General features: G+C 37.7%; 2 protein-coding genes across 7 annotated transcripts in view; one reads left to right on the forward strand and one right to left on the reverse strand.

The window, feature by feature from the left end:
* The window catches only part of RAB28 (RAB28, member RAS oncogene family), a 93,967-nt gene that overhangs the window by 65,659 nt on the left and 5,999 nt on the right, over positions 1-22,309 (forward strand). For all 6 annotated transcript variants that reach the window (XM_081812603.1, XM_081812602.1, XM_081812607.1 and 3 more), the window contains 2 exons: positions 13,043-13,146; positions 17,763-17,840. In XM_081812603.1, the coding sequence (XP_081668729.1) occupies positions 13,043-13,146; positions 17,763-17,840 (182 nt within the window). The remainder of the gene's footprint in view (positions 1-13,042; positions 13,147-17,762; positions 17,841-22,309) is intronic.
* On the reverse strand, positions 5,160-5,988 carry LOC102744454 (ribulose-phosphate 3-epimerase). The gene has a single exon (XM_006743569.3). It carries the CDS (start codon positions 5,921-5,923, stop codon positions 5,240-5,242), a length of 684 nt encoding a protein of 227 aa, XP_006743632.1. The 5' UTR covers positions 5,924-5,988; the 3' UTR covers positions 5,160-5,239.

Genomic DNA, 22,309 nt, shown 5'->3' on the forward strand with positions numbered 1-22,309 from the left:
TTAGTTTATAATGCTGATGGGCTCAGTTTTATGATTTATTGTTATTAATGAATACTTTTAAAGTACTAATAAGTAATAACCAGGTATATAATAGTTCACTTTTTTATAATGGTGAGCATTTCAAGTTTTTATGTCTTTATTCTTTTAACTAAAACTCTCAATAAAAGTTAGACTGTTAATTGATCATGCCCAAAGCTGATGTTCATTCTTCTTTGTAAGACACTAGCTGGATTTGGAATTAGATGGCTCGGTTCTAATTCTGGTGCTATTGATGACTAGCATTGGGACTTTGGTTAAGTCACTCTGAGCCTTGGTTTTTTAGGTGTGAATTAGATGAGTGCTTTACCTATTTGCCAGGAGTGTTACGTGGTCCCAAAGTGTTTTGCAAATTTTGAAACAGAGTTTAGATTGCTTCCCAAGTATCCTGGAATGGTTTCTCTCTGTTTTTGCCCTTTCCCATCCTTCTTCCTCATAGTTGCCAGTGTAGTTTTTTCAAAATGCAAGATCACATTGTGCCATTGGTACAACCCTGCAAGGGCTTCACAGTGCTGAATTTGGGTAATATCCTCATGTTATACCTCATGTTACATATCCTTACTCTTGCTCACTGTGCTTCTTGGTTTTTCTCAGTGGTACTCAGTCATTTTCCTCTGTTAGGTTTTGTCCCACCTGTTCCAGCAACTGAAACATTGTTCTCCTCCAGTCTCCTCTAAGCCTGGTTGGCTTATCCTCATCCTTTAGATCTCAGATCAAAGAGGTCTTCCATAGCTACCATATAAAACTGGCATTATTACTGTCTTGGTTCCTGTCACTCTCCATCTGCCCCCCCAGTTTCAGATTATGAAAATTGTTTCATTGCCTTGATTATTTATGTGTTTACTTGTTTATCAGTTTTTCTCCCTTGTTAATGTGAGAGTAAGGATAGTGTCTATTTTGTTCTTTATTGCTTGTGCTTAGTACAGTACCTGACACATAATGGGTGTTTATATTTATTTAATAAATGAATCTTAAGGTATTGTTTTACCTCTTTTAAAGAAGTACGTGAACTTTTTTCTTTTTTTTGTAACCTGTGATTTTTTTGTAAATACACAGTTAATCTGAGTCATCTTTAGGTTGATTAATGTGTAGGACTGTAACAACTTTTGGGAGGAAAAAGAATCAGCTGCATGTGTAAGTGTAAAACTTGTCATCTTTTATTTTTAAAGTTATATAGATTATGGTAACTAGTTATACAAAATGGCTGAACAGAAAAAAATGCCATATTCATGAAATCTGTAGGAGTGTAACCTTTTTTATCATTTGTAATTTTCTTTTGAATGGTCTCTGAATTTAGAAACAAGGAGTTGTCACTGTATAGTGAATGGAAGTGCTTTGAATCCAACTGGGGAAGGCTGAAGGTTTTTTAATGTATGTCACTCACGAGGATTTCCTTTTTGTGCCTGTATTTTTGCTCAGGTGGACTGGAATATGTAAAGTAAGATGGGCGAAAATCGTAGCTGTGGCTCAGTTGGTTGCATGTCCGACTCTTGGTTTCGGCTCAGGTCATGATCTTATGGTTGTGAGGTTGGGCCCTGTGTCGGGCTCTGTGCTCAGCGTGGAGTCGGCTTCAGATTCTCTCTCCCTTTCCCTCCCATTCACTCTCTCTCTCTCAAATAAATAAATAAAATCTTTTTTTTTTTTAAGATTTTATTTATTTATTTGACAGAGAGAGAGTTAGTTAGCGAGAGCAGGAACAGAAGCAGGGGGAGTGGGAGAGGGAGAAGAAGGCTTCCCGCGGAGCAGGGAGCCCGATGCGGGGTCATGATCCCAGGACCCTGGGATCATGACCTGAGCCGAAGGCAGACGCTTAACGGCTGAGCCACCCAGGCGCCCCTCTTTTTTTTTTTTTTTTTAAAGATTTTATTTATTTGACACAGGGAGAGGGAGAGAGCAAGCACAAGCAGGGGGGAGCGGCAGGCAGGGGAGAAGCAAGGCTCCCTGCTGAGCAAGGAACCTGATGTGGGGCTCGACCCCAGGACCCTGGGATCATGACCTGAGCCGAAGGCAGACGCTTAAAGGCTGAGCCACCCAGGCGCCCCAATAAATAAAATCTTAAAAAAAAAAAAGTGGAGCTGTGCAGATGTTACTTATATGCATATGAACTTTTTAGCACCCAATATAAGACCCTCATGCCTCAGCCCTGCTGATTTCACCAGCTCTTGGAAGCCAGGTTCTTCCAGATGCTTTTGCATATTTTCCTTTGTTGAAGAATGTACATCCTCTCTACCCCCAAGGTTGTCTGACTGGTTTTTTTCCTCATCTTTCAGTAGTTAGCTGAAGCATCATCTTCTCTGTGAGATCTTTCCTGTCCCTCTAAGCAGTTCTAGAAATTTCCTTTCTCTATTCTCCTGTTGTACCTTGTCTTATGTAGAACACTGTTGTTCTCTTGGTCTCAGAATTCCATTGTATATCTCTCTACATGTGTTTCTCTTAGCCTTCCTAGCATTTAGCACTTAGGTGGTGCTGGGTAAATAGTTCATGAATAAATGAATGGATAGACAAACTACAGTAACACTAGCTAATACTTATTGAGTATGTGCCAATCACATACTATGTGCCTTATCATTTACCAGTCATCGTTGTATGTGCTTTATACATGTTTACTTATTTTATCTATCGTAATAACATTATGAGGTAGGTACTGTTGTTGTCCCCTTTTATAGATGAGAAAACTAAGATAAAGAGAGATTGATTTGTTCAAAATTCCACAAGTGGTAATAGAACAGGAAATCAAACCCAGGCAGTCTGGCTCTGGAAACTGCATTCTTTACTTACCATGTCTTACTTCCTCTTCACATAAATCGGTGAATTATTGAACCATAGTTTTTTTTTTTCTATATTTGCCTTATTGCAAACAGTTGAGAAGTACAGAAAAGTTATTTCTTGTAGGAGATTGATTCTCATATGTAATCTGTCATCACTCTATATCAATAAAATAGTAACGAAGATCATCTGTTGGGGTATGAATAAGTTTTTTGTAATAACTTTATGATGATATTTGATATGTGACTTTCATTAGAATTCTTGTTTATTAAACATAATTTACTTACTGTTACTCATAAACTCTGTCCGTACATACTTTATATAGGCCACTTTATCCTGGAAGTTACCCGGTGAATAAATTTTGAACGATCACATCAATTTGTAGAGTTAGTATTCCATTGGAATTAGCACGGCCAAATGAACGATGAAAGTGACAACTTTAGATTCAAAATTCTGACTTGTTGCTTCTAAATCAAAGCTATGAACCTCAATAAAATCAAAACAAGATAAAAATACATGATACTAAAATATTTGTGGATGAAGTAAAATATAATGTGTTTGATTTTCTTAAAATAATCTGAGAGTGGGGATATGAATAAAACAAGATTGGTCATGATTTGATAATTGTTGAAGAATCATTTTTGTTTTCATACAACTTTCCATGTATTACTTGAGCCATTTAATGGCAAAAGAAAGAACATTTCTCCAATACTTCATGTTTTGCTTTTATTTTTCCCTAGTAAGTAAAAAAATGCAAAAGAGGCTTTTCAATTTATGGTTGTTTAATGTAATTTAATTTTGTGACTGATTTGAATATGACATAATGACAAAGACACAATATAATGCTTAGATTTTTGTTATCTTGCTAATTATAACTTTAAGTTATCATTAGTTAATAACTCAAGACCCAGTGTATACTCAGGAAGAGGTTCATTGTTGACAAGAATGATGTAGATCTATATTTTATGTTAGTTAGGTAATCTGTATTAGTTAAGGTAATGCTAGATGCTATAAACAGACAATTCCTAAAGTTTTACCATCTTAGTACAATAGAAATTTATTTCTTGTTTATGTAAAGACCAAAACCAGGTAATACTTATCATTAGTGGCTCATCCCCCTTTCAGATACAAACTCCTTTGATTTTCTGGAACCACCATTTTCAACAGATGGCTTCATGGGTTACCATGAAGATGGAGAATAAGGACTACCACACCTGGAAGGTGTATTTATTTATTGATTGATTGATTGATTGATTTATAAAAAAGATTTTATTTATTTATTTGAGAGTGAGAGAGAGCACAGAGGGAGAGTGAGAGGGAGAAGCAGACGCCCTGTTGAGCAGAGAGCCTGATGTGGGGCTTGATCCCAGGACCCTGAGATCATGACCCAAGCTGGAGGCAGATGCTTAACCGACTAAGCCACCCAGGCACCCACACCTGGAATGTTTATATGGGTCAAGCCTAGTAGTGATGCATGTCACACGTCTTTCTTCATTACATTGATCAGAAGTTAGTGTTATGGCCATACTAAACTGCAAGCCAAGCTGAGAAATGCAGTGTAGGTTGATGAACAGCTATCTACTCTGGCCACCTTATCATTATATATCTATTTTACTCCTCTTTGTGTTAAGAACAGTGAAGGATCTTAGATTTTACCTTACTTGCAAGCTAACAAGTTAGCTGCTACCACTGTGGACACTGGCAAAAGGCAGGAGAGATCCTGGGTCAGAGATAAAGGACTTTTACTCATACCATAGCAAGCAAGCAAGGTCAGCTCCCCGTTTGCACTGGTTCTCCTTGCTCCTAAATTCCACTAGGGCAGTGTGAGGGGACCTACATAGATGATATGCATGCAGTGGTTTTTATCACAGCTGAGGAACCCTGAGCTTAGGAAACCTAAATCCTTTATAATGGGTTACAAATAAGCCTCAGCTTTGCTCTGGAGGGAGGTACTGTCTTTATTATACCAAAGAGTGGATAGACTTATACTTTATCCCCGAGGAAGGCACTATCTCTGTGTAGGCTGCTTGCCGTAAAAACATCTTTGAAAAAACAGTCCAAAATAAAAGCTGTCATTTAAAAATATTACTCTTCCCAATTCTAATTTTTTTTTTCATAGTAACTAGTACACCTTCATTAGGCTTTAAGACACATTTTTGTTTACAACCTTAATACAGCCACATTTTTACTTTATAAAAATCAAGTCTCCCAGTAAAAATGGTATTTTACCACACTAATCTTTAAATTCCATCACTAAAAATGTAGTTATACACACCAATTTCTAACCTCTTGAAACATTCTGCAGAATAGATTTTAGTCACTGGAATGAATAGCTGCTCAGAAAAACAGCACTGCTTCAGCTGTGATAGGATTTGATAGTCAATATTCTTGTCGTCCAGTAAAAAGATTTCATGGGCATCAACTCCTTGTGGTTTCATCAATCAAGAGAACGTTTCTGAGCAGCTTCTGAGCAAGCATTTCTTAACAGGTTGATCACAGATCTGGGGTCATCACTCCTCATAATGGCGCTGCCAGACACAATCATGTTAGCTCCTGCCTCTGCACATTTATGGATGGTATCCGGACCTACTCCACCATCGACTTCTATGTCCAAGGATGGGAACTGAGTCCTCAACCAATGAACCTTTGGCATCATATCTTCCATGAATTTCTGCCCTCCAAACCCAGGTTCCACTGTCATAACCAAGGCCATATCTGTCTGATTAGCCCATGGTGCCAAATACTCAACTGTAGTTCCCGGTTTGATGGCAAGGCCAACCTTCATCCCATTCTCCCGAATGTCTTTAATCAAAGCCCCTGGGTTCTCGGTAGCCTCAAGATGAAAGGTGTATTGATTGGCTCCTGCTACAGCCATTGGTTTTACCCACTGTTCCGGCCTGGACACCATCATGTGCATATCAAAGAAAGGGTCCTGGCCTAGCTGCTTTTGGAGGCTTTCTACCACAGGGTGCCCAAAGGTGATGTTGGGAACAAAATGCCCGTCCATTACATCCAGGTGCAAATAATCGGCCCCAGAGTCCAGCATCCGGAGGCACTCAGCCCCTAAATTGGCCAAATCGCTGTTAAGGATGGACGGGCCAATCTTGCAGCCAGACGCCATGGTGCTGGTTCCCAAGAGCAAGTTATCCACGAGTCCCCCGGTAAGACGAAAGTGTCGCCCCGATTGGCTGCCCCCAATTCTAATTTTTAAAAATTGGTGTAACAGGGGCACCCGGGTGGCTCAGTCGGTTGAGTGTCTGAATCTGGATTTCGGCTTGGGTCATGATTTCAGGGTTGTGGGATTGAGCCTGGCGTCGGGCTGCACTGCAGAGTCTGCCTGTGATTCTCTCTCTCTTCCTCTGCCTTTGCCCCTACTCCTGCTTGTGAAATAAATAAATAAAATCTTTCAGAAGTTATTTAACAATTTCTAGTGTATTTTTCGTTATTTATTTATGCACATATATCTATAATATGTTTACAAAATAGGAATTTTATTAAATGGGCAATTTTATACTCTACTTTTAAATTTAACATCCTATACTATTGTTTATTTCACTTAGAGTCTTTTTTCTTCACCTTTATTGGGATATAATTAATGTGTAACATGGTATAAACTTAAGGTGTACAACATGTTGATTTGATACACTTACATACTGCATAAATGATTACCACCATGGCCAGCTGACACCTCCATCACCTCACATAATTACCATTTCTTTTGTTGTGGTGGTAACATTTAAGATTTGCTTTCTTAGCAGCTTGATGCTTTATATTAGAATCCCAGAACTTACCCATCTTTTAACTGGAAGTTTGTACCCTTTGACCAACATCTTCCCATTTCCCCTAACCCTCAGCTGCTGGTAACCATCATTTTGCTATTTTTCTGAGTTCAGCTTTTTTAGATTCCACATATAAGTTAGATCATATAGTATTTGTCTTTCTCTGTCTTATTTCACTTAGCACAATGCCCACAGGTTTCATCCATGTTTTTGCAAATGGTAAGATTCTCTTCTTTCTCATGGCTGAATAATATTCCATTGTATATATATACACCACATCTTTTTTTTTTTTTTTTTTAGTGGGGGTAGTGGCAGAGGGAGAGGGAGAGAGAGAATCTTAAGCAGGGTCCACACCCAGCCTGGAGCCCGACACACTGGACTTGATCTCACAACTGTGAGATCACGACTTGAGCTGAAATCAAGAGTTGGATGCTTAACCAACTGAGCCATCTAAGTGCCCCTATACCAGATATTTATCCATTCATTTGTTAATGGACACTTAGGTTGTTTCCATGGCTTGGCTATTGTGAATAATGATGCAGTGAACATGGGAGTGCAGATTCCTTTTTGAGATCCTGTTTTCATTCCCGTTGGTTATATACCCAGAAGCGGGATTTTTTTTTTTTTTTTAAAGATTTTATTCATTTATTTGACAGAGACACAGCGAGAGAGGGAACACAAGCAGGGGGAGTGGGAGAGGGAGAAGCAGGCTCCCCTCTGAGTAGGGAACTCAGTGTGGTGCTCGATTCCAGGACTTCAGGATCATGACCTGAGCCGAGGACAGATGCTTAGCCAACTGAGCCACCCAGGCACCCCTTTAAAAATACATGAAAAATTGTACAGGTTGTTCTTTCTAACAGCTTCCTAAGTTTTATCAAAATTAAGGTTGTTAACCAAAATTAGCATTCTCATATGACTTCTATTTCATGTATCATGTGATTTTAGGAACATGACAGATAGACTTAGTATCTTGACAACTTTTTTTTTTCCTTTTCCTTTTTTTTTTTTTTAAAGATTTTATTTATTTATTTGAGAGAGAGAGAATGAGAGAGAGCACATGAGGGGGGAGGGCCAGAGGGAGAAGCAGACTCCCTGCCGAGCAGGGAGCCCGATGCGGGACTCGATCCCGGGACTCCAGGATCATGACCTGAGCCGAAGGCAGTTGCTTAACCAACTGAGCCACCCAGGTGCCCCCTTTTCCATTTTAATATACAGGTCAGGATGAATGAACCAAGTAATTTTTTTTTTTTTTTTTGGCATAGTTGGTTTTGACAATAAAAAAATTTGGATTTTCTTGTCTAATATAGACTTAGAATTTTTTCATCTTTGTGCTTTTTATCCCCATTTATGTTAGCTTCACAAGAAAGCCTAGGACATGGATATCATTGGTTTATCTCCTGTGTTCTTATCCTATACAGCCCTGACCTCCCATTTTCAGACCCTAGTTTCCATCCTTTCTTAATTTCTGAGGCCCTTCCACATCAATAAAATTCCTGTATTTTTAATATCTTCCTTGAACAAAAGTTTTAAAACTTCTGCCATTTAATGTGTGTACTCACTTGTCTTTTCTATTGGAATAGTCTGTCTCCTATAAGGATGATGCTATCTTCTCCTGAAGCTCCTTTTTTTTCTTCTTAGATTCTATTTTATTATTATTATTTTTTAAGTAAACTGTATCCACAAAGTGGGGCTTGAACTCACGACCCTGCGATCAAGCGTCGCCTGGTCTCATGGTCTGCCACCTAAGCCAGCCAAGCACCCCTCCGGAAGCTCTTTCAAATGTTGATTTTCCCCTATTGTATCTACCTTATCAGTCAGGACTGGAGGTGGGATAGGTGACCTTGTTCCATGTTGTTCTTTCCAGACCATGATCCTTGTCTTCCCTAAAACCCTTAGACGTGAATATCAAGCCAAATGGTTATATGTCCCTCCAGTTGGCTACTTGTGTATGTTGTGTTATCAGCCAGCCTCTGCCTGAACTCTGTGAATTTCTCAGAGAGATTTCTCCTGGGTCACAGTCACTCCCTTACTGTTGCTGTCACCATTCCTGGTAGATGCAGTGTCCACCTGGAGTATCCTTGCTCTCTCATGTTCCTTGAGTCCTTTACCTCTCGTCATCTTGTCCCCAACTTACACTAATACACTTAGTCTGAAGAGCTGGTCAGTATCAGTTTCTGTGCCCTCTCTGTAATACCAGTATTAATTTCATGTATCCCAGTCTGTCCATTGTCTCCTGTCTTTCCAGCTTAGCTGCTTTAGTAACTCAACTCCAGTCATTTTTAGACCCACACAAAACCTTAACATCAGTTACCAATTATATCTTAACAATTTTCAATTTCCTGAACCCCTCCTTACTCAACTTAGATTTCATGCTCCATCAGTATAATCACTTCCTTACGTTTACTATCTTCAACTTACCTGCCCCTCTTTTCAGTAATTTACATGGTACAGTTTCTCTGCTTAATTACTTAAGGAATTTCTCTGCTTGAATGCAAACATTTATCTGCTCAGCACCTCTACCCATGCAGCTGAGTGTGGTTAGAACAAAACCTGTAACATAGTGTGTCTCCTTTTAAATCCAGGTTAACTGTCTTCAAGTGATTTCTCTGAATCCTTCACATCCCACGTCAAATCCATTAGCATTTTGAATTTACTTTTTATTCCAAAAATCTATTGAGAATCTGCCCTACTTTTTACCATCTCTACTGCTACCGAGTATTGTCCAAACTATCATCTTCTCTTTCTTCAGATTTTTTTTTTTTTTACCAAAAATAGAGGGAATTTTATAGCGTCACATAACTGAAAAACCCAATAACTATTTTATCTTTAGCTGTGGTGTGATCCAGGGACTTAAAAAATATGTATATATCACTGCAACCCAGTCTCTCTTGGCTCTGCTTTCTTCTCTGATGGGGTTTTTTTTTTTTTTCCTTAGATTTTTACAGTAGCTTCCTCAGTGGCTTCTCTGCTTTACATTTGATTCTGTAGTTTATCCCCCACAAAGCAGCCCAAATGAGCCTTTTAAAATGCCAGATTACATCTTTTTTTTTTTTTTTGTCATAACCCCCCCAATAACTTCCCATCTCTCTTACAGTGGCTAATGCACCCTGTATGATCTGGTTCCTGGCTTTTAAAACCTCATTTCCCACTGTTACCCTTTCTTGCTAACTCATTTCAGCCACCCTGCCCTCCTGCTTTTCTCTTACTGCTAAACATAATCTTCCCTTAGGGTCTTTGCACTTACAGTTGTCTCTGACTATGTATTTTACCTGTTAGTCTCTTGCCTTTATTAAAATGTAAGCTCCTTGTTATCTGCAGCACCCAGGACAGTGCCTGGCCAAATAGGCACTCAAATATTTTTTAACCGAATGAATGAATGACCTGTAAAGTGGTTATCCTTTGAAATTGTTAAGCACATGTTTAAGCAGGGTTGTAGTATGCTTGAGGTAAAAGAAATTGCAGGTATGTACAATGTTAATGCCTCTGTCCTTCAGTTGCTTAGATATTGGAAGGATATGCACGAAAGTGTTATCAGTAGTTGTCTGAATATGTATTACCATTATTAGGAAATTTTTATTCCATTTTCAAAAACAAAATATGAGACTGAAGGACATAAGAAAATTAAATCAAAGCAGTGAGAGTGTTATCACATGTATAATAGAGTGTTATCATATGTATGAGAGTGTTATCACATGTATGTATTATCACTGGGTAATAATTTTAAGGATGATCTTAAAAGTGAAAAAAGGAAAGATTTTACCAATGTCTCACTATAACTTTATCTTCAGAATGTATATTTCTGGATCATTTAGAATTAAGTATTCTAGTAACTGAGTCCTCTTAAACATTGCTCACTAAATTTTAACAGAGCAGAGGAAAACTTTGTGGTGAAGTTCTGGGAGGGCCTATTCTATATCTGCTGTCTCCTTTGTCAGAATCTCAGTTACTTAAAATAACTTTTCTGATTGCTGATGGTCTTTTATGTTCCTAAAATACAGGTGGTGGCTTTTTTAGGACCTGGATTGTATCTTTTTCATCTTTGGGTTCTTACTGCCTACCACAGTGCTTGGTATATAATAGGTACTCAATAAGTGTTTGATGGATAAATGTTGTTGTTTTCAGTTGACCAGTGGTAGTACTAGTTTCTCATGGTTATCTTTTTTTTTTTTTAAGATTTATTTATTTATTTTAGACAGAGAGTGTGTGAGCTGGGGGAAGGGGCAGAGGGAGAGGGAGAGAATCTCAGTCAGACTCCCTGCTGAGCATGGAGCCCGACATGGGGCTTGATCTCATGACCCTGAGATCATGACCTGAGCTGAAACCAAGAGTCGGACACTCAGTTGACTGAGCCACCCAGGTGCCCCATCATGGTTATCTTTATTAGGAAAAACCTTTTGCTTGGGTAGTAAATTCCCCAGTGCTTTAGATAAGCGTATGTGGTAATTAGGTTGTTGGTGGACAGAGGGAAGGAGGAAAAACAAGAAAGAAAAAAGCACAACAATGACAGTCTGTTCCATTCGAAAAGATGAGTGCACACGTATTAAATGACAAACTTCGTGTTTGTTATTATTTTTAATTGAATAGTGATTTCATTGGGTAATTTTCTTAGTGACATGATTTGTTCTTACTCATGTTGAATTAGGAAAGCATTTTAGCCTCAATATTATGATAAACTAGATGTATAAATGTCAGTGCTAATAGCTTAGTATTTTATTTTAGTCTTCTACAAATGATGCCTGTGGTATCTGGACATTTTTTGGCTTGTTCTTGTAAATAAGGTCTCAGTGATGTTTAAGGAACAGCAACTTGTGGCCAGAAAAGAAAAAAGCTCCATATTATCCAGGCTAAGCAATATAAATGAGACTCAGAAATCCCCCACTAGATCAAAAATCTCCTAGGGAAAGATCTCTTGAGCCTACAAACTAAAGACCTTCAATATAATTTTAAATAAAGCCTTTTATGTAGTATGAGAACATTTTTTAGTTGATAATCAATTGCCACTATTATGTAGGCTTAGTAGATTTGCAAATTTACAAGTTTTTACAAGTCAGTTGGGTCCCTTCCTCAGGAAATCAGTTTAAGGTTTTTTTTTCCTATATTGACTCAAAGAGCCTAGTTGTCCTTAAATCCTGCAAATATATTTGCCTTATAATTTGACGGCATTGAGTCAACACCCTTATAGGGTTTGTAGTGTTGTAAAAAGAGAAACTGTCCAATAGAGTATCACATTTGAAAAAAATAGACTGTGCTGGATAAAACCAGTATTGGCCATGAGTACCATGCTTTGCTTTAAAGCACCTACACCTATTCAAGGAAATATTCCCTTACCCAGTGCTTTCAAAATGTATACTTTAGGTTTGGAAAGCAACTGAGATGTATCTTTGTGAAATTAAACCATGGTTTCAAATAAAGTAAACATGCAACAAAATAAAGCTACCTTTTGGCACAAAATTAATTCTGTATTTGTGTTAACATTAAAGTTTATAAAGATTGCAGAACTATTGTAATTATTAAAGTAATTAAATTGTTTCAAGCTAAATATGCTTGGGTAAGTGCATCTTAACTTTCAGTTACAGTTGACCCTTGAACAACATGGGGGTTAGGGGTACTGATCCCTTGCATAGTCAAATCCATGTATAACGTTTGGCTCCCCAAAATGTAACCACAAACAGCCTACTATTGCCTGGAAGACTTACTGATAGCATAAACAGTCAATTAACACATGTTTTGTTTGCTATGTGTTTTTTTTTTTTTTTTTTAAGATTATTTATTTATTTGACAGAGGGAGACACAGCGAGAGAGGGAACACAAGCAGGGGTAGTGGGAGAGGGAGAAGCAGGCTTCCCGTGGAGCAGGGAGCCCGATGCGGGGCTCGATCCCAGGACCCTGGGATCATGACCTGAGCCGAAGGCAGATGCTTAACGACTGAGCCACCCAGGTGCCCCACTATGTGTTTTATATACTATGTTCTTACAATAAAGTAAGGCAGGGAAAAGAATGCTATTAAGAAAATTATAAGGAAGAGTACTTACAGTACTTTACAGTACTGTACTGTAAAAATCCACATCTAAGTTCAAACCCACGATGTTCAAGGGTCAACTATAATCATTATGCTTAAGCATGTTATGCTAAGTAGACCTTTTTTGGGTCTCATCAGCATACCTGAAGCTGTAGGTAATAAGAATGAGAGCTTTCATTTTTCAAGCACTTTTCATGTGCTGGTCATTGTGCACCGTCCATGGATTCACTCTCAAATAACTTTCCATAAGGTAGGTATATTTGTTAGTCTCAGTTTTTAGATTTATATAGACTCAAGCATAAAACGGTTAAAGAAATTGCTCAGGGTGACACAGCTAGTGTCTAAGCTGGGATAATAAAGTAAGTCAAATTTAAACATGTTAACAATGTATTGATTGACTCTGATATCAAGTTTTGTTCTCTGTTTTTGTTCACTTTTCTAGTTGATTTGGAGCATATGCGAACAGTAAAACCTGAAAAACACTTAAGGTTTTGCCAGGAAAATGGTTTTAGTAGCCACTTCGTCTCAGCAAAGACAGGAGACTCTGTAAGTAAAATAATGAATACTGAATATTATGAGTGATCTTTTGTTTGATAATAATATTCCTAGGAAGTACACTTCCTAGGCTTAGCTTTTGGAACAAATTAATTCCTATTGAAGACATAAAATAGATATAATATTTATTCTGTTTATATTACATTTATAATTCATTTAACATAGGTTAATGGTTATTTTAGAGAACTTAAAAGTACAAGAGTTAAAAAGAACATAAATTAAAAAAAAAAAGAACATAAAAATCACCCATTATCTCAGCATCCAGAGATAACCATTCATAACCTCATATGATTCCTTATGGTTTTCTGATGCTCACAAATATTCATGCTATTGCTGTTGATGCTAGTGGATTGCATTCACTGAATGCTTGCTTTGTGACTTCCGTTGTGCTTCTCCCATTATCTCTGTGCTGTAGATGAGTCCTAGAGAGATTATGTAATGGGGTCCAGGGTGCACAGCTAATGAGTGGTGGGGATAGGATTTGTAAACCTAAGTAGTGACACTCCAGGGTTATTAACTGCACTAAATATTTATTTAAAAAATAAAGATCATAATATAGAAATAATTTGGTGTTTTAATTTTATTTAATATATTTGTGTGCAGAAAATTTGGCCATATCATTTAATATTATTAAATAGATTTAATAATCCATCAGATTTAATTAGATTTAATAATCCATACTATCGCCAACATTGTATTCGTGCCATTTCACTGTGTTTTTTTTTTTTAACATCCAGGATTTATTTATTTATTTTTAAATCTTTGTCAATTTGGTAAGCCAAAAAAAAAAAAAAAGGTATCTTGCTGCTTGAATTTCTTTGATTGCTATCAAGGTTGAACTTTTACAAATTTAATATTTATTTTCTGATTATTATCAGAACCCTTTCCCCCAAGATAATGCAAACATGAGCACATACCCACACATGCCATTTAAAAATACATAAAATCAGTACTCTTGATAAGTCCGCAGTTTGGGCTTCTGTTGTCAGTTATCTTCCTAGGGGTCTACTGTCAATTTAGAATTATTTTATTTTATTTATTTATTTTTTTGAGAGGGAGAGAGCGAACGTGTGAGCGGGCAGGGAGGGGCAGAGGGAGAGGGAGAGAGAGAATCTTAAGCAGCTTAAGCAGGCTTCACGGACAGTGCGGAGCCTGATGCAGGGCTCAATCTCACGACCCTGAGATCATGACCTGAGCTGAAATCAAGAGTTGGAAGCTTAACCGACTGAGCCACCCAGGTTCCCCTAAAATTATTTTAACTTCCAGTATTTTAGCTTGTGTTTAACCACCCCATATTTTTTATGTACTTAATGTTGAGCCATCCTTAAAAATCCTTGTTATTTTCTTTTGAAATGCAGCTTTGAAGTGGTTTATTCTTGTGGAATCACTTTGAGACTTTAGTCATCTCCATCTTCAGGTTATTTTCCTCATCACCTGGGGAGTTGAGCTCCTGACTGTACTTTCTCTCATATTACCTTTGTTACGATTCTTAGTGATTTCAGTATCTTTGTTTGTCCTCCACCCTACCTCAGCTACTCACTCCCAGGCTTTGTCATTACAAATCACTATATCACTCTTCTGTTACCTCCTATCTCAGTCAGCCATCCTAATCACTGACCACCCTCCTGTCTTTCCAGCTCATACCCCTGAATGCCCTCATCCAGTCAATCTGCAGTCCTGGCAGGACCTGCTAGAAGCTGATCTTAACACCTTTTTAATGTCCCTAACCTCCTTTCATGGCCTCATTTTCTTCTTTTCCTAACTTAAATTCATGGCCATTCAAAATCATTGCCATGCGTATGCCCTCAATTCCCATTCCTCTCTTTGACTTTATAAAACTCACTTGGCTAAAGCTTAACTCTGGTTTAAACCAAGCCCCCACTATTTTGTGGCGGCACCCAGGCATTTGAACATGATCAGAGAGAAGCAGAGGCATGCTGGAGGTTTCACTTAAAATTCACAATTACTAGCCTGAAGTGGGCCCTTAATGCTGCTCAGTAATTATACCACGTGTCCCTAGGCCATCATCACTCCCTCTCACCTAGATGACTGTTTTCATAGGTTCTCTTTTCTCCTCAGATCTTCATCATTTCCTCATTCTCCCAGCTGATGACCTTGTTTCCTATTCTATAGAAATTTGAAGTCAGCGGAAGATAACTGCATACTCTTGCCACCACCTCTTGCCACCACATTTACCCCCACTCGCCTCATTCCCTGCCTGTGTTCCCATATCTTTTGTACGGTTACTGTGGGACAAACCTTCTGTGCTCCTGGCTAGGGCCCACTCCTCCACTGTGCATTGGTCCCATTTCTCTTGGCCTAGTAATGAACATTGGTTGCTCAGCAATTCTCCCACCTTCCTGCATCATCACTTTTTTTTTGTCTACTGGATTATTCTCTCAGCATACAAAATATTGTGACTTCCCTTATCTTAAAAACAAGAAACTCTTGGTCCCACATTCTTCTCTAGCTGCTGCCTTCTTTCTTTCCCCCAGTTCCAGTGGAATGTGTTTTGAAAGAGTTGTCTCCAGTTTTCTCTTTGCAGTTTCTCTTGAATAGTTTCACCTGGACTTTTTCACCCAGTATTTAATCCATACTACTGTTATTAAAGTCACTAGTGACCTAGTTTTTGCTAAATGTGGTGGTCAATTCTTAGTCCTCATCTTACTTGACTTAGTTGAAGCATATAAAATAGTTAATCGCTCTCTCTTCTTTGAAATACTTCCCTCACTTACCTTCTAGGATACTACACCTCCTGGTTTACTTTTATCTCACTAGCTCTCTCAGTTCCTTTTGCTGATTCCCTCTCACTCCAACTTCTTAATATTGGAGTGCCTTAGGGCTCAGCCCTTGGATATCTTTTTCTAAACTTATTCCCTTAGTGACCTCATTTAGCCTCAGGGATTTGACCAGACCTCTTCCCTGAACTCCAGACTCATATATTCCAACTGCCTGCCCAGCACCTCCACTTGGATGCCTAATAAGCAGCCCCAATTTTATTCAGGTTCAGAACTGAACTCTTGATAGTCTCTCCTGAAATCTCCCATAGTCTTCCCCAGTTCAGTAATTGGCAGATCTTCTACTAATTGCTAAGGTGGAGAAAATTTTAGAATTATTCTTGACTCCTCTCTTTCTTTTATACCCACATCTGTCTTTTGCCAAGTCCTGTTGGTTCTACTTTCATGATATATCAGAATCTGGTTACTATTTGTTACCCTCTCCACTGCTACCACTTTGTTTCAAGCCTCCATTATCTCTTACGTTAGTGTCCTTGCTGGCTTCTCTTTTTGTACCCTTAATCTTCTGTAGTGAGAATACTCAATACAGCAATCAGACTGACCCTGTTAAAATAGAAGTCACATCAAGCCACCTTCCCATGGCTCCCATTTAACTCAGAGTAAAAGCCATAGTCCTTCCATAGCCTACCAGATCATATGTGATTTGCACTCCTTTAATCTCTTTGCTTATTTTCCTTCACAATCCCCCACTTTCTCTCCTTTCCACCATGCTAGCTTTCTTATTTTTCTTGAATGTTGACCATCAGTGAACTATCATATGTAATGTTTTTTAGGATGTAAATGACATAAGCCTTTTGGAGATATGTATTTTTTTTTTTAAGAAATCAAAATTAATTGCAGCAAATATTCAGTAAGTAATCATGAGATAAGTAGGGGTAACAATATGCTAAGACACTTAGGAAGCAAAGGTAAGTATAACATTACAGTCAGTGTCTGGTTTGGAGTCCTGGGAATCCTAGTGGGCCCAGTATAAGCTAAGTATGTACGAAAGGCTATTTATAGAAAAGTACTGTTGATTTCTGTTTAATAATAACAGTATACTGCTCCTTTATTCTGAACCTATAAAATAAAGATTACTAAGTTGTTTTGCTCAAGAGATGTGGAGAATTTATTGAAATTGATAAAAGCCACAAAGATTATTAAAGGGTTGGAAGGTAAGATCTTTTAAGATAGGCTAAAGCCAGATCAAAAGACCAATGTAGAATTGGCACTGAAAAACCTGGTACTAAAGTACAGACTAATTTATTTTCCCCAGGACTTTTAGGAGTTTGTTATGCTAGTAGCTTTTTTTTTTTTTTTTAAATGTGCTATCTGTAATTAATTCTCTTATCTTAAAATTTTTTAAATGTAGGGGCACCTGGGTGGCTTAGTCAGTTAAGCGACTACCTTCAGCTCAGTTCATGATCCCTGGGTCCTGGGATCCAGCTCTGCATCGTTGGGCTCCCTACTCAGTGGGGAGTCTGCTTCTCCCTCTTTATTTGTCCCTCCTCCTGCTCATGATCTTTCTCTCAAATAAATAAAATCTTTAATAAAAGAAAATAAAACATTTAAAATGTAAATTTTTAGGGATAAATGTCTTTATGTTTAGATCAATTTAGTGAATTGCATGATTTTCAAATTATGGTTTAATCATTTAAAAATTATTACACTTAAAATGTTTCTGTATTTGACAAAGCTATTTTTGGAATAACCTGGTACATCATATTTTCACAATTCTTGATGTTTATCATTTTTTAGAAAGTTCAATTTATTTGAAAGTAACTTAAGCATGCCTATTCTAAATCATTTAAACCTATTTTTGTTATGTAGGTCTTCCTGTGTTTTCAGAAGGTTGCTGCTGAAATCCTTGGAATCAAATTAAACAAAGCAGAAATAGAACAGTCACAGGTGATTATATTGAACTTTATATTTTTAAAAAACAATTTATTTCCTAAAAGACATTAATTTTCACCACTGACTCCTTTCACATTTATGCATTCTATGTACATATCCCTAAAAGCCTTAGGAATGAATTGTATGAATGAATCAGTGTTTATTGTGGAAGATGGAGGATGTTAACTTTTTGCCCAATTATGATACCATTGAAACTTCATTTTGTCCTGAAATTGAGATTAATATAATACACATTTCATCAGTGGTTAAATAATGGGTTAAGATGCTGACCATATTGTTTTGTACTTACTTATTTAAGTTCTTCCAGGATTACTGTACCACAATATTCTTTTTATATTTCATACAAAATCCCAACAGTTTATCTAGGTTTAGTCTTAGAGTTTACTCCATTTGGCATCCTCCATGTTTACTTTGGTAAAACATTATTTTTTCTTTAAGTCTGTGTTCTCTGTTCTCTAAAACATCCCTCACTGTAATGATATTAATTCTTGATGTTCTTTTCTTGTTAATTTAGTACACGGTTTGATAATGGTATTAACTATTGAAGATTTCTGAATTCTTTCACTATTTCTAGATAATTCTTAGACTAATAAGTAAATGTGAATACCAACAATCAAGCATTTAAAAATACCACCATAATAGTACACCAGTTCACATGTTTGATAGAATGAAAAATCAGAGTAGGAGCCTAGAGTTTAAAGTTAAGCTTTTGGTTTGCTGAGAAGCAACAAATAGATAAATTTTTCCTCAATCCCAGCCACTCTATGTCCATCCCATATAGCTAAAAAGATATAATTTTCTTTTCCCATCCCTATATTTTCTTTAATTTTTTCAGTGTTCTGTGTCTTATTTTCATGGTCACTGTGTGTGTGTGTGTGTGTGTGTGTGTGTTTTAAAACAGAGCAAGTATCAATTGAAAATTTTTATGCTGATATGACTGTTTCTAGGACTTGATTACAATATTTGAAACTCTGGAAATCTCTTTTTATTTCTCATTTTTCAAAAGACATTTATTTCAGCACTTATTATGGTCAGGCAGTGTTAAGATATCTTATGCCATATAAATTACTCCCAGACAAATAAAAATAGTTACAATTGACTCTTGATAAACACAGGAGTTGGGGGCACTGAGCCTCCCCCTCCACCGCCCGCCGCACAGTTGAAAATCCACATGTAACATTTGATGCTCCCAAAACTTAACTACTATAGCCTACTGTTGATTGGAAGCCTTACTGATAACATAAACAGTTGATTAACACATATTTTATATGTTATATGTATTATATACTGTATTCCTTCAAAAAAGTAAGGTAGAGACAAAATGTTTTTAAGAAAATCTTAGGAGGGGCATTTGGGTGGCTCATTTGTTTGAGCTTCTGACTCTTGGTCTCAGCTCAGGTCTTGATCTCAGGTTTGTGAGTTCAAGTCCCATGTTGGGCTCCACGTGAGCTTACTTAAAAGAAAAATCATAAGAGGAAATACATTTATAGTATGGTATTTATAAAAAAAAATCCACATATAAGTGGACTGGTGCATTTCAAACCTGTGTTGTTCAAAGGTGAGCTGTGCTTGGCTTTGGCCTAAGAGGATGTCTACAAGAAAGAGAAATCACCATGATTTGCTTGATTGCGCAGAACTTGGCAGACTCCAGAGGTCAAGTGATTCCTCTGCTTTTTAGTTTCTCTTTCTAAATGATGTTTGTCTCTGGTTAATTAGAGAGTTAATGAGTGTTTCTCAAACAATCATAAACAATTTATTGATCATATAGATGTGGCATAGTGATGGGTCTAAAGAAGATTTAAAGGAGTTTAAGATGCATAGTTCCTGCCTTAAGTGAAGAAAATATGTGCCAGGCACTGTGTTACCTCATTGAACTTTCTTCATAACTCTGTGGGGCAGGTGGTAATTCATCATTTTATGGGCAGGAAACTGAAACTGTTGGGAGGTTAAGTAACTTGATCCACTGATGTATGGTTAGGCGGTGGTGGAGGCAGGATTTGAACTCAGGCTTGTTTGACAGCAGTGCCCCTAGTGTTCCCACTCTGTTCTGTTAGGGGCAGATTTACTGGGCAGTTTGAAGTGGGAGGAAGAAAATAGCAGAAAGAGAAGCTGGCATGAACAAGCTGAAAAGCTTAGGTTATATTTTGGAAGCAGAAGAGCAGTTTGGTTAAAATAAATGACCATTGCATTGTAGTGTGAAGGGAATCTGAAAAAAGATTATGGAGATTTATGAATACCAAGTTGATAAATTTTATTTAACATATTGATAATGGGAAATAATTTTTTAAGCAGAGAAATAAATGAAAACAGTTTTTAGGTAAGATTAATCAAATGGTTGTGTGTGTGTGTGTGTGTGTGTTTGTGGTTGGTTGGTTGGGAAAGAGATGGAAACAAGGAGATTACACTGCCTTCATGTGATAAGGATCAGAATCAAGGCGGAAGGGAAACAATGGATGTAAGAGAGCAGAATCAACAGGGCTTGTGGAATGACTGGATAAAAGAGAGAAGTCCAAGATTACTTTGAGATTTCTCTCCTAAAGGAATGGAGAAGGGGGAACCCTTGTGATTGGTGGGCCCTCCTAGAGGTGAAGGTGTGCTGGTAGGTCGCAGGCAGCCACCCCAGGAAAGAATTCTGTATACTGCGTCGTCTCCACTGTGCTCAGGTTCAGGAATAACACCAGAGAGATGGACTAACTTGGATACTTTTAAAAGGCAAAATTTTAGGGAGGCTTGATTAATGTTCTTAGCTCACTCTTAGTCACAAGAGCCAGAAAGCTACTATCTTGACTTTAGGGATGGACTTAACATCTAGGCGTATTTTAACTAAAGAGGTATCAGATGTGTTAACTACATAGCTCTCTACCCTCCCTGTACACATTACCTTTTCAGTGCATCCCATCTTGTTTATTATGTGACTGACACTTAACTCAATCTTCAGTTTGTTGGTGGAGTTTACTTTGAATTCATTCATTTGAAGATGAATTCACATTACAAAAGCCCTCTTTTCTTATGTTTATCAGAATCCTTTGTGTAGGGAAGCCTCATTCTTCTTTCCCGAATCTGATGAATTTGGTGGCTTTGCCAATTAAATTACTGATTTCACAATTAACAACATTTCTCAGTGGAAACATTTTCAAAAGTTCAGATTTTAAAAAGAGGTTTCTAAGAACCTACATGCAAGCCAGCAAGCCGTGTTGAGCACAGTTCTTTTTTCAACTGAAATATATTTGACATATAACATTGGATAAACTTAAGGTATATGACATGTTACTTTGTAATGTGATTGTCATTGTAGTGAGATAACACCTCTATCGCATTCCGTAATTACCTTTTCTCTTTAGCAGTTGGAATAATAAGTTCTAATGTCTTAACACGTTTGATGATTATAATACAATATTGTTGTCTGTCTTCACTGTACTGTGCATTATATCTATAGGGTTTATTTACTATTCGTTTTAAATTTGTACCCTTAAACATCTCTTTGTCCTCCTTACCCCCGATCCCTGGCAAGTACCATTTTACTCTGTTTTCACAAGTTTGGCCTTTTAAAATTCCACATATAAGTGATATCACACAGTGCTTGTCTTTGTCTGACATCTGTCACTTAGCAAAACATGCTTGAGGTCCATCCATGTTGTCACAAATGACAGAATGTCTTCCTTTCTCATGGCTGAATAATACTCCATTGTATATATATGTACTACATTTTTTAAAAAGATTTATTTATTCATTTTAGAGAGAAAGCACATGTGTGCGTGTGTGGGGAGAAGGGCAGAAGGAGAGGCGGAGGGAGTCTTATGCAGGCTCCATGCTGAGTGCAGACCCTGGCTTGGGGCTCGATCCCATGATCCATTAGATCACGACCTATTAGATCGCAATCTGAGCTAAAACCAAGAGTTGGACGCTCAACAGACTGAGCCACCCAGGTGCCCCATATATGTACTACTTTTTTTTAATCCATTCATCTATTGATGGACACTTAGGTGGTTTGAATATCTTGGGCTATTGTAACTAATGTTGCAATGAATATGGGGGTGCATATATCTTCAAGTTAGTGTTTTTATTTTCTTTGGCTAAATACTCAGAAGTAGAATTGTAAGATCATATGGTAGTTCTGTTTTTAATTTGGGGGGGAACCTCCACACTGTTTTCCATAGTGGCTGCTCCAATGTATGTTCCCCCCAGAAGTGCGAAAGGGTTCCCTTTTCTCTACATCCTCCCCAACATTTATCGCCTTCTTCTTGATGATGGCCAATCTAACTGGTGAGTGAGAGAGTGGGAGAGAAGAAGAAGTGGGGCAGGGAGGCAAGGCAAAGAGGGAAAGAGAATGCACACTTGTTTTCTGTGTTTTTTGAAAGATTCCTGAGGGAATTTGGTGTAACATTTGAAAGTGTTTGTATTATCTTCTGGAGAAGGAGCTAGTTAGTAGACTCACCAGTCACATGGAAACTGATGCTATAGTA

This window comes from Leptonychotes weddellii, chromosome 2 (assembly GCF_054177405.1).
Source record: "Leptonychotes weddellii isolate Sample4059 chromosome 2, ASM5417740v2, whole genome shotgun sequence".
NCBI classification, from domain to species: domain Eukaryota; kingdom Metazoa; phylum Chordata; class Mammalia; order Carnivora; family Phocidae; genus Leptonychotes; species Leptonychotes weddellii.